This window comes from Porcisia hertigi, chromosome 1, assembly GCF_017918235.1.
Source record: "Porcisia hertigi strain C119 chromosome 1, whole genome shotgun sequence".
Classification (NCBI taxonomy): Eukaryota; Euglenozoa; class Kinetoplastea; order Trypanosomatida; family Trypanosomatidae; genus Porcisia; species Porcisia hertigi.
This window is the reverse complement of record NC_090560.1, coordinates 13,748-26,028: the sequence shown is the minus strand read 5'-3', so window position 1 is coordinate 26,028 and position 12,281 is coordinate 13,748. Positions and strand designations below refer to the sequence as shown.

At 55.9% G+C, this 12,281-nt stretch overlaps 6 protein-coding genes across 6 annotated transcripts; all 6 read left to right on the top strand.

Moving 5' to 3' along the window:
* Window positions 1–588: 588 nt before the first annotated feature.
* Window positions 589–2,901, top strand: JKF63_07797 (uncharacterized protein; the record flags this gene model as incomplete). Its single annotated transcript, XM_067903728.1, has 1 exon — window positions 589–2,901. The coding sequence occupies one exon, from the start codon at window positions 589–591 to the stop codon at window positions 2,899–2,901; it is 2,313 nt and encodes a 770-aa protein (XP_067759987.1).
* Window positions 2,902–4,072: 1,171 nt separating this feature from the next.
* On the top strand, window positions 4,073–5,401 carry JKF63_07796 (uncharacterized protein; the record flags this gene model as incomplete). The annotated part of the gene is made up of 1 exon (XM_067903727.1): window positions 4,073–5,401. The coding sequence occupies one exon, from the start codon at window positions 4,073–4,075 to the stop codon at window positions 5,399–5,401; it is 1,329 nt and encodes a 442-aa protein (XP_067759986.1).
* Window positions 5,402–7,205: 1,804 nt separating this feature from the next.
* On the top strand, window positions 7,206–7,436 carry JKF63_07795 (uncharacterized protein; the record flags this gene model as incomplete). Its single annotated transcript, XM_067903726.1, has 1 exon — window positions 7,206–7,436. One exon carries the CDS (start codon window positions 7,206–7,208, stop codon window positions 7,434–7,436), a length of 231 nt encoding a protein of 76 aa, XP_067759985.1.
* A 994-nt stretch (window positions 7,437–8,430) lies between these two features.
* Window positions 8,431–8,781, top strand: JKF63_07794 (uncharacterized protein; the record flags this gene model as incomplete). Its single annotated transcript, XM_067903725.1, has 1 exon — window positions 8,431–8,781. One exon carries the CDS (start codon window positions 8,431–8,433, stop codon window positions 8,779–8,781), a length of 351 nt encoding a protein of 116 aa, XP_067759984.1.
* Window positions 8,782–9,475: 694 nt separating this feature from the next.
* Window positions 9,476–9,724, top strand: JKF63_07793 (uncharacterized protein; the record flags this gene model as incomplete). The annotated part of the gene is made up of 1 exon (XM_067903724.1): window positions 9,476–9,724. The coding sequence occupies one exon, from the start codon at window positions 9,476–9,478 to the stop codon at window positions 9,722–9,724; it is 249 nt and encodes an 82-aa protein (XP_067759983.1).
* A 945-nt stretch (window positions 9,725–10,669) lies between these two features.
* Window positions 10,670–11,869, top strand: JKF63_07792 (uncharacterized protein; the record flags this gene model as incomplete). Its single annotated transcript, XM_067903723.1, has 1 exon — window positions 10,670–11,869. The coding sequence occupies one exon, from the start codon at window positions 10,670–10,672 to the stop codon at window positions 11,867–11,869; it is 1,200 nt and encodes a 399-aa protein (XP_067759982.1).
* Between the last annotated feature and the right edge of the window lie 412 nt (window positions 11,870–12,281).

Sequence of the window (12,281 nt, the reverse complement as noted above, 5' to 3'; positions counted from 1 at the left end):
CTCCGTGCCCCCCCCCCCCCCCTGTCCCCCCCGTCCTCAACGCCTTCCGGACTGCAGAGATCTCTGTAATCGCTTGACGATTAAAATAAAGTATGTAGACACGCGCGCAGATGTCTGTTATGACACCCACGCCTTTTCCTCGATCGCGTTTCCTTTCCTCCTTGTCTTGCCCTGGCTCAAGTGTCAGCTTTCTCCTCACCACCCCACTTGCAACTACTACTACACTACTTCTACTCTTTGCTCTCCTTCCCCCCCCCCCCCCTCCCGCCCACTTTCTTTTTTTTTCCAAAGTAAAAACACAGACATGGGGATACGTTAACACATTACACACACACACTGAGGTATACACACATATATATATATATATAATTTGGTGGTAGGACACGTATCGTTGTTCTTATATGGTGGGTCATGGGACGCGCCTCTCCGCTCAGCTGCGTCCCTTTGGCATTTTCCCTCTTTTTATTCGAGGACCTGAGACTTTTAAACTTCTTTTCTCTCGCTTCCCCCCCCCCGTTAAAACTCGCACTAACGTATATATAATTGTGGAAACGGAGGACTGCCTCTCATATTCCCTTTCACTTTTGAATGATGGACTTGATGACACGGACAGGCTGCCAGGGCAGTGCTTGTGGAGATCATGCTCGCGGTGGCAACAGAGGTGACGAAGGCGTCAGCGAGATTATCACGAATTTGGTCACGCATGTTCCAGATGCGGACTGGTCGACAGTCGATTGCACCAGCAGCTACATGGAGGCAGCGGATCTGGAGATGCTGCGGCGGCGACGCCATAGCCTTGCCGCTCCCGCATCCTCGTCGCTTGGAGACACCTGGTCCATGTACAGCCCCAAAGGTCAGTCTTTCTTGGCTGCCCTGGCTTGCGGCATCGCGCTCGGCTGCATCGGCGTCTTCAGCGACGCGTGTGCGCATTGGGTGAGCGCCTTTCGCTCCGGCATTTGCGCGTACTACTTCTGGCTGGGCCGCAACATGTGCTGCGTTCATGGCAACGAGTGCGAGGACTACTACTCCTGGGGCGAGTTTTTTCTTGGCCGCGACAATCTGGTCGTCGCATTCGTGGACTTTGTGATGTACGTGAGCTTCTCTACTCTGGCCGCCATCACGGCGGCGTACCTGTGCAAAACCTACGCGCCCTACGCCTCTGGCGGTGGCATCGCCGAGGTGAAGACGATCGTCTCTGGTCACCACGTCCGGCGATATCTTGGCGGCTGGACGCTCGTCACAAAGGTGATCAGCATGTGTTTCTCTACCGGGTCCGGCTTGACGGTTGGAAAGGAGGGCCCCTTTGTTCACATCGGCGCCTGCGTCGGCGGCATCGTCTCCAGTGTCTTTCCAAGCTATCACCACGAAGCCAAGAAGCGCGAGCTCATCACGGCCGGCGCAGGCGGTGGCATGGCCGTCGCCTTTGGCGCTCCCGTCGGTGGTGTCATATTTGCCCTGGAGGACGTCTCCACGTCCTACAACTTCAATGCCCTCATGGCGGCGCTCATTTGTGGGGTGACGGCGGTGCTGCTCCAGTCGCACGTGGATCTCTGGCACACGGGCCGCATAGTGCAGTTCAGCGTCAACTACCAGCACAACTGGCACTTCTTTGAGTTTCCCATGTTTGCTGCAATCGGATGCTTTGGCGGGTTTATGGGATCGGCCTTCAGCGTCGTCAACCTGCGCGTCTATCGGTGGCGCAAGAAGCACGTGAGGCAGTGGCGGCTAGTCGAGGTGGCGGTTGTGGCTGCTGTCACCGGTATCGTAAACTTTGTTACACCGTACGCCTCCGGTAGCATGTTGGAGTTACTGGGCGACTGCTTCCAGGACTGCACCCCAACAAGCAAAATTGAGATGTGCGTGGACAGCGACATGCGTGCGTTCTTCTCTCTACTGGTCACCGCCACGGCAAAATTTATTATGTTCATGTACACCGTCGGCATATTTTTACCTGCTGGGGTCCTTGTGCCGTCGCTCACGATTGGTGCACTGTACGGCCGCGCCTTTGGGATGATGTTTCGTGCATTGCAAGAGACGTACTCCAGTTCGTACATCTTTACAGAGTGCTATGACCAGGATCTGTGTGTCATTCCCGGCGTGTACGCGATCGTTGGCGCGGCTGCCATGCTCACGGGCGTCACCCACATGACCATTTGCCTGGCAATTATCATGTTTGAGCTGACGGGCTCCCTGGAGTACATGGTTCCCGTCATTGTGGGCATCCTGTGCGCCAAGGCGGCCGGCAGGGCGGTTGGGGTGAAGGGCATGTATGAAATACTTATTGAGGAGCAGAAGCTGCCCTACTTGGACCCGAAAAAGGAGTTCCACCTCGACTTCGTGGCTGAGGATGTCTACCAGGGCAAACAGTTTACTGTGCTGACGGCGTACGGGTTGCAGGTGCGCGACATCAACGAGCTCTTGAGCGTGATGAACGTTATCGGCTTCCCGGTGGTCGAGTCCGCCAACGACATGACACTGCTTGGCTACGCGCCCACAAAGAAGCTGTTACGAGCGATCCAGGTGGCCGCGGCGAACAACAGCGATGTGAGCCTCGATACGTACCTTCGCTTCAAGACAGCTCCATCATACTCGTCTGACCCGACCTTCCTCGAGGTGGATCTGACAAACCTTCTGGAGGCCTGCCTCCTGCAGGTGGAGCCGGAGTGCTCAGTGAAGAAGCTGCTCTACCTCTTTCAGTCACTGGGCACGCATCACATTTTCGTTTGTCGCTACTCGAAGTTTGAGGGGTTTATTAGCAAAAAAGACTTCATTAACTTTATGCGTGTGAAGGAGCGTGAGGAGCACATGGAGGCCGATGAGCTGGAGCGGGAGGAGCGCAAGCGAGCGCGACAGCGGCGTCAGAACTCGACGGCAAGGGCACCGCGCGGCAACGGACGGTAACCAACAGGGCAGGGGATGGGTGAGTGGGTGGGAGGAGGGAGGGAGGGATTACTCACAGCCACAGAGAGGGTGGTGGTGACGGTGCCGCTCGTGTGGTGACCCCTGTGGTTGCTGCTTCTTGCACGTTTTTTTTTCCTGCTTGCTTAGGGGGAGGGGGATGGCGTTGGCGTTTCTTTTTATTTCTTCGCGCGGGGGTGGGGGGGGGGCCACCGCTGTGACTCCCCTCGTCGTGACGATTGTGTTGAATTTTCGTGTTTGACCGTACGCGCTCGGACTGCGCGTGGGTTTGATCACCTCAGTCTCCCTCCTCCCCTCTCCTCCCCCTTTCCATTTTTTTCTACCGTTCTAAAACACACACACACACACACACACACAGAGACACACATGTCTTTATAAATGTGTATGTAAATACATATGTGTGGATGGTGTGCTTACATACCGTGTATTGAAATCCTAGGTGCTCTCCCACACTCCCCACTTCTCGACATCCTCTTCGTTTTTTTTTATATCTTTCTCTCTGTGCGTGCGTATTTATCTGACAGGACGAAAGGTGTCTGCGTGGATACGGTGTTGACGTCAAACCACTGCATTGAGGGAAGACAAAGAGGCTTCTCGTGCATTCTCTACCCCCCACCCCCTCCTCCACCCCCACTCCCACTCCCACCCCCTCCTCCCCCTCCTCCTCCTCCTCCCCTCTTTCTGAATACGCTCCACATCCGCACACGACCCCGCATATCATAGGCGCATTTCCTTTCCAAGTGTTCATCACCCCCCTTTCCCCACTCTCCCGCCCCCCTCTCCCCCTCCCCCATCGCTGCTGGTCTGTTGTTCTTGCGTGTGCATATACAGACACACATAAATACACTCATATATAAACAAATATCTCATATACGTTTTGTATACAGACGTACAAACCGACACACACACACACACACACTCTTTCTCTCCCCCCCCCCCCCCCCCTCCCCCTTTCTTTCTCTCCTCCCTTTACTGCGTGTGTGCTAAAACATATACATTTAGTTGTGTGTGTATATGATAGACACAACTCTGACTCTCGGCACTCGTTGTCCTGCTATTCATCCTCCTCCTACCCACCACGCTCGCTATCGACAAACACAGAATATTTCTCCCTCTTTTCAAGCACCTGCACGGGTGTCCCTCTCACGGGCAAATGGGAAACTGCTGCGGGGGTGTTGCATTGGCGACTACCGCCTCTCCCCCATCGTCGCCATCGTCCTCACATCGTCAAAAGAGCGCCACTTTAACCTCCAAGTCCACAACCCCAAAAGACACTACCCAGAGGAGGAGAGGTGAGCTCAAATGTATGTCAGCGGCCGTTGGTGTGGTGGCGTTGCCGAATTCCAGCGTGGCCCACGGCCGACGTCGCCTCCACGGCGTCGCTGTCACCGCCGCTCAGTTCACCGCAACATCCGCGCACGTCGATGTTGCCACACCCGCCCATCTCCCACATGAGCTGCATATGTCTGCCCAAAACACCCTGCCGCAGCGGGGCAGCGTGAACAGCAGCGGCTCTGATCCGCTCATGCCCGACTTGTTTTACATTTCTGCTTCCTCATCATCAACCCAGCTCGAGAACTGCGAGACGTGTGACAACGCCGAGAATGGTATCGGCGCCCGTCAAGACGGCGATATCCAGAGCTCACTGGTGGAGGTAAGTCAGCCAACGCAGAGCTTCAGGGGCGATGTACACACATACTCGGAGATGGACATTACGAGCGAGTGGGAGCCGCCGTCGTTTGATCGCCTTGGCCGACGCTCAGATCGAGGGCGCCGCAGCGGACAGGATTGTTATCGACTGCATCACTTGATCATCCGCGAGTCCGAGACACGCGTGTCGCTGACGGGCATGTACACACATCAGCATCAGCGGCTTCTTCGGTACCTCACCGAAGAGCGGCTCATCGCGGAGCACCTTCGCATGCTGCAGGAATATGAGTCGGAGTGGACTGCGCAGTGCGTCGGCTGGATCGTGGCGGTGGAGCGTCTGGTACGGGAATGTGTGGCGCGTGAGTGGTGGACAGAGCGAGCAGTTTTGGCGCGGCGAGTGGGGCTTTTCAGAACGCCACCACCGCCACCGGCTCGCGATGACGCGACTCCAGATACCGAGGCCAGTCGCAAGATGCAACGAGAGGACAGCTTGGCTCTCCTATCGAACTCGCACACCGCCGCCGATCTCACCTCCAGCGAGGAGGCGGGAGAGGACGACACATCAAACGTGTGCAGCCCGCTCGTGCGCGCCTCTTCTTCGCTTGCTCTGTCCGCCCCGTCAGTGTTTTGGCAGCAGCAGGAGCGGCACTTGACACACACTAGGTCGGCACCTGCTACCGCAGGAGTTTCTCGACGGCGTCACTCGACGCCTCGAGTAAGCGCACTACTCCCTGTATCTCACGTGGTTTCGTACAGATCTGCTCCTAGCTCCCCTTTGTCGAGAGGGCGTGCCATGACTGCGCAGAAGGCACTACACGACAGGGTGACGTGAGGGCGGTGCGTACCCGCCGCCGGCGAGACACGCGCCCCCTAAGCATCACCAGCGTGTCTCTGTGTGCGTGCGCACGCGCGAGGATATGGGGGGGATGGGAGCTGACGGCTGGGGAGAAGCTTTATTTTCATGTTGGACGGAGTCCAGCTCCCTTCTCCCCCCCCTCTCTCGCTCAGCGCGGATGTCCTCCCTCGCCCCGGTTTTTCTGTCATACGCTCTCTGCGCCGTCGATGTTCCCTACCTTTTTTGTTCATATTCGGGTACATGCCACATACCACATTACTAGGTGTAGGTGTCTATGTGTAAACACGCGTAGATATCGATATATGGATGCGTGTAGGAGATGCAGTTTATCCCCACCAATGTCTAGTGTGGGTATGCACGATGGCGACTAGTGGAGGTGTTGAGAGAAAGAGAGAGAGAGGATTATGTATGCATACGCGCGCGCGTGCCTCGATGTTTATATATATATATATTTATGTGTGTGTGTGTGTGTCTTCTTCTGCCTGCGTGAATCCACTAGCATATAGTTCATTTTTTTTCGCATCCTGGAATGACATCGTGGATGTGCGTATGTTGCACCCCACACTCCAACGCTCCCTTGCCTCTCTCTCTGTGAGTACTTGTACCCATCTGGGACGCGTGTGTATCTCTGTGTCTCTCTGTGTGTGTGTGCGTTTTTCCTTCTTCTGGCGGCTCCTGCGCTTGAGCGGGGGTGTGGGTTCGCCTCTTTTTTTTTCTTCTCTTGTTATTTGTAGTCTTCCCCCCCCCCCCTCCCCCCCCCCCCCCCCCCACACACACACGCATACACTTTTTCATCGTTGCATCATATCATTGGCTCATGTACCCCCCCACCCACCCACCCTTCGATGTAGAGAACTTAGAGTAGTGGGTCGCTACTGACGTCTGCAAAGCAAGTCCTGGGTGATGCCGCTCAGAAACAACCCGCGACACTGCACACCTTTTTACTGTCCATAAGGGGGAGGGAAGTCGGGGGGGGGGGGGGGGAGGGAGGGGGTACAGACTGTCGGGGTGACTCGAACGTGTCTCACCCGATCCCCTCTCCACTGCCCACTGGCGAGGGGGTTGCCTTGAGGTACACCACACACACACCACACACGCAAAGGGGTGGTGGTGATGCTCCCGGTGGTATCCTGGAGGAATGAGACGTGTGTGTGTGTGTGTGTGTGTGGCGTTGTAGCTTCCAACGCGTTGCCTGACAGAATGGGCCACATTATGATCGCAACGAACAATTGTATTTTCTTTTTTTTTTTCTGGTTGGCTTCCTTTTCTGGGCGCTTTTTTAAAATAATCGCTGCTCGCTACACCGTTGATGTTGTCGTTGTACTTCTCTCTCTTTTTTTTTCATTTTATTTGTGTATTTACACTGACTCCTTTTCCCCTTTCATGCACACATTGCAGAACATACATGCATCCTCAACGCAGTCTCAGTGAACGAGTCTTTCGAGCATTATATGGGGGGGGTCTCCGTCAGGTCGGAGGCTTCGTTAGCTCCCGTGTTTTTGTTGCTGAGGGTGAATGGGCGGGGTTATCCCCACCGCACGGACTCTGATCTCTGATGCCCAACCCTCTATTTTTCCCGTTTTCCCTTCTTCTCACTTCCTCATTGCACTCTCTCTCCTTCCTCTTCCTCTCGTTCTTCACTCACACACACACACACACACACACACACACACACACACACACACACACACACACGCAGTCTATCGTCGAGCAGATTGGCGGAAAAACATACGGTGCATATCCGCCGCACACACTTCCCCCCCCTCACCGCTCGCTGATCATGTCCGTTAGCTTAGAATCTCTTCTGCATCAATCGGTGTGCTGCCACATGGCACACGGAGAAGAGTACCGCGGCCGACTCGAGGCGCTGGACTGCTCGTTCGACGTGGTCTTGTCACAATGCTCGCGGAGCCGCGCCGGACGAAATCAGCCGCCCGAGCCACTCGTCTTTATCCGAGGCGAGAACATCGTCTACATCGGCTTCGACGAGTCGGCCAGGGGCAAAGGTTGAGCCGCCAATGTGTGTGAGAGAGATGCTCAACGTCGGGCCCTCCGCCCCCGCTCCTCACGAGCCTGTGGCAGAGCCCTTCTTCCCACCCCCCCAAAAAGAAAATGAAATAGGGAGAGGTCAAAAGGAGTCGGTTCGCTGGTTGGCGGGGCGGGGCGGGTGGGTGGGCGGGGGAGTGTGGGGTGATGAGAGGGGCATCTCTTGCGATGCAGCGGCATTTGCTCCCCCTCTCTATTTCGCTTTCCGACCCCCTTCCCCCTTTTTCTACGCTTTCTTCACTGTTTCTGTCGCAGCAGATGTGCGCTCGGGAGGACCGCCCCCTCCCGAAAAAAAACACCGGCTTCGTGACCAAGCTGCATACTGCGGTCTTGTACACGCACCATGAACTAGTCTGAAACGAAAAAGAGGATTCTAATAACTCGTGGCAGTGAAGTCATGGCCACGCTCTCAGAGGCATCCTCTGAGGTGGACATGCACACAGAGCCGTCCAGAGCGTTCCAGTGACTCGAGTCAGCCCCGTTCCACGTCGCTGGCGTGTACATGGTGCAAAACTCCCGTGACACAGAGGGAAATAGGGGATGATGCAGTGATGTGTGTGTGTGACATATCACTTTCTCATATCTGGGGCACATCACCTTCCATTGCATGATCTACCGGTCTCCTTCTCCCCCTTCTCTCGGCACCCTCACGATAGCCTTCTGCTTGCTGCTCATGTACATAATTCTTAACTCACCACTGGCGTCCTCTTTTTCTCTTCGTATCCCATGTTGGCTCGCCATCGCTGATCGGCACCGATAACAGCCTTGAGCGCGCGCGCGTGTGTGTGTGTGTGTGTATTTGTGTGTGCAACGTGATGTGTACCCTCTGATTCATCCCCCCCCCTCCCCTTCCCTTGCGCTCACTCGTACATACTCTACTCCCCCCTTTTAGTCAATCTCCTCTTTCGTCGTTTTTTTTGTCTCGACTTGACGGCTTCGCCCCCCGTGCCCCGCGTCCCATGGCTCTGCCCGGCGTTTCCCATTATGAGTGCATGCCCACGCGTACTAAAATCCAGTTTTTCTGGATTTCTATGCTTACGATGGGGTTCGCATACCAATTCGTGCGCATGACCGTACTCCGTGTGCAACCGAAGCGTGAGGAGCAGATGTATATGCACATCCAGAAGGTATACGGTGACAACGTACCCGAGGAGCTGCTGGAGTTGGCGAAGCGCCAGCGTGAGGCTCAGGATGCGCTGACGCTGACGAACATGCTGCGCACCCCGACACCGGGTCAGACGTCGAACGCACTGCAGAACGATCTCGATCCTCGCGCTCTCCTCAACCTCAAGAGCTGGAACGGGAACTAGCTCTCCTCCCTCTTCTCCCCCCCCCCCATTCGACAGGTGTACTGCGTCGATGATCTCGCCAGAACGTGTCATTTCACTCCGCTGCCGTGAAACCTCATTTAATCGGAATAAAAAGGGAAATTGAAGACTGAAGTCTTTTTATGTGTGCTTGGCTGCACCCCCCCCCTCCCTCCTTTCCTCCACCTCCTCCTCATACCCCAGTTCTCCACTTTTCTCCCTCTAAGCGTGTGTGTGTGTGTGTGTGTGAGGGCGAGGGAGGAAAATGATGGTAGTCCAAATAACTGTCGATAGATTTTCTTGTGCTCCTCGAGGGTTAGTCGACCGGACTGCAGAGAGGCCCATCGACTCGGACACCCACGTCACCAAGTGTGATAAGTGTCATCATCTCTCCTATCCCCCCCCCCTCTCTCTCTCTCTGTGTGAATGTGAGGACGGCGGGCGCAAACACACGCAGCTGCTGACGGTGCCAGATTGATTCTCCATCTTTTTCTACTGCTCCCCCCCCCTCGTTTTTCCCGCCCCCCCCCTTCCCAGGGCTGTTCGACCTCGATCGGTTATACATCTCCTCACGTGTCGAGTGGTGCGCTGCAGTGCTTCCCCAGACAACATACCCGCGTGCAACAGCGACAGAGGAGGACAGCGCACTCGGCCTATTGATTCTTTCCCACCGCCTGCACCTCCATTTCACACAGTGATGAAGATCGCTGTGCACTTACGCGAGAAGATCATACCGCTGCAATGTGGCGATGGGACACAGAGGGTGATATGGCTTGGTCACGCAGCCATGATACACTACGACGCCTCCTTTTGCAAGCGCTTCGGTCCTCCGGTGTCAATCCGGAAGGAGGGCGGTGTACAGTGCGACCTTGAGGCTCGTGTGTGCGACGTGCTGGAGGATGACCAGCATGTGTTTGTTACCCTCGAGAGTGACACAACGGAGTAAAGGCGATGCTGATCGAGATACTGCGAAGAGGAGCGGGCGGGGTTAGGGACTCACGCCTTATAGCGTGTGTGCGTGTGTGCTTTCCGTAGCCCAGGTAGAGCCGGGCCTTTGGCTAAGATGCCCCTGTATAGTAGAACAAAAAATGGTCTTCCCCCCCCCCTGCCGAGAATGACAATAAATCACTCGAAGTACACACACACACACACGCAAAAAAAAACAAACAAACAAACAAACTAATACGTTCCACACTACATACCGCTGCGTCTGCAATGTGTGCTCTGACGCGTCTCAAGGGAGACCTGCTTTGTAACCCCCATCCGTCTGTGTGAGCTCGTTTGGTGTTCTTTTCTTTTGTTTCAAGCGGGAGGGGGTGGGTGGGGTGAGAGTAGCGGCGTCTCCCTTTTCTGCACGTGCCTTGTCTCGAATACGGGGCGCAATAGCGAACGTGTCCGTGTGGCCAGGCCCTCACAGGGGGCAGTCACCCGCGCTTTTTTTAGCGTGATACCTGGAAAAGGGGTCAAACTGCGGTGAGGGAGTTTCTACTCTCGCTGCGGAGTTCGAGGGGGGGGGGCGCGGGCGCGGGCGGGCGCGGTGTGTGTGTGTGTGTGTGTTTTATTCACATTTGTTTCTCTACCCTGAATGGATCTGCGAGTTCATTTCCCCCCTTTTTTTGTTTGAATTTGATGCTTGTGCCGCCTTTTCCGACCTCTTCTTCCCCCCCCCCTCCCTCCCCCCTTTGGTCTTGCTCCCTCCCTTCCCCCACCCCACTACTACTAACACCACACACGCGTGCGCGTCTGTGTGTGTGTCTTCAGTTTGAATATCAACACACACGCATCAAGAGGGAGAGCGAAATACATACGTATCAGCAGTCTCTTCTTCCCCCTCCCCCCTTACTTACACACACACACACACACACACTGACAAAGCCGTTGGGCACCGGTTATGCTGTCCAGGGAGTTGGGTGTGTCTCGCCTGGCGAGGGCAGTGGCGCGCGGCGACGGCGACTGGGCGAGTGTGCCACCGGCTCTGCGCGACGTCATCGTGATTGCGCTGAGGGAGTCTTCTTGCGTACCCGTGCGCAGCATTCGAGGCCGTGTGAGCACGGCGCCTTACGGGGACGAGACAAAGAGGGGCTCTGGACACGCCAACGCAGCCACGGCTCCAGCGCCACTGACGGAGGAGGCTGTGCAAAGTAGCATTTTCACTTTCGACGACGCGGCGTGGGTGCGGCATGAGGCAGTCCGCAGCTATGCAGAGTTTCACAACAACATCGAATCGATGCACGTTGCGATGCGCACGCAGCTGCGGCCAGTGTGGAGGACGGCCATGCAGCTACATCCCGGCATCCTGGCCGACATTAGAGACGAGTACCATCTCAGCCGACGCGGCGAGATCCCAGACGGCATCGCGATCTCTGCTGCCGCTTCGCAGCACATTGCTTTGCAGGAGGCCATCCTAGGCGAGGTGGAGGACACGCTTCAGGCACTGCGCAACATGTCTGTCCGCCTCGCCGCCCATTTCTTGTCAGATGAAGAAAAGGTTTCGATGGGTGCAAACCCGGCCTATTTGCGTGCCCCAGACATCGATAGGGAGGTGGTGGCCTCACGCTCGCAGAGCACTTCTACTTCACCGAATCGCCCAATAGCAGAACATGTGGCTAGAGCTTCAGCGTCTGCAGGATCTGCGACGAGTGGGTATAAGAAGTCTCCCGCAGCGAACGCTTTTGATGGTGTTTGTCGTATTTCAAGCCGGGGACAGAGCCGTGACCATAACAGCAGCATTGTGTCGCATCACGAGCCCCACAACGGCATCGAAGTGGACCTGGTGAGCACCGCATCCGACAGACGCGTAAAGGATAAAACATCATCCAGCGAGGTCCGAGGCGTTCGTGAAGATCCGCTTTTGGAGGAGCTGCGTAGGCTCTATCGGCAGCGAGTTAAGGAGCTGAGAGCGCAGACCAAGCAACGTGGCGAACCACCGAAAAGTGGTCGCGCGGAATCCCTTACAGCGGTTGCGCCGCCACCTCGTCATGGCAGTCTAGCACACATCGCATCGCGGAGATCACCTTCTTCATCCTCTACGGCTTCTTCAGCATCTGCGAATTCGTTGGCCAGCTCCACCTCGGCCCAGTCCTGCTATTAAGAGGTGAGACATGTCCGGGGCGGTGTGTGTGTGTCTCTCTCTCTCAATGTGTGTGTGTGTGGTTTCTTCGACCTTTGTCGGGTGTTGTTCCTTCCCCCCTCTTTTTTTTTTCAAGGCTCCAAATCAAAACGGGATCTCACGCAGATTATTTTTGAGGAGGAGGAGGAGGGGGGGGGGGGGCAATGGGGGCGTCAGACACCGCCATGCGCCGCTCGCCCCTTCACTTTCTCCTCATCTGCCTCTCTCATGTCGCCGCGCTTTCTTTCTCTTCCACTCGTTGATTGTCCCTATGTATTTATACACATGCTCTGGCTGGAGCGGGCATGGCGCCATCCACCGACTGGGTCATACGTCCACGCGGTTTACCACCCCCTGCGCCCCCGTTTTTTTTTGCAAATCTGCTTTTCCCGGA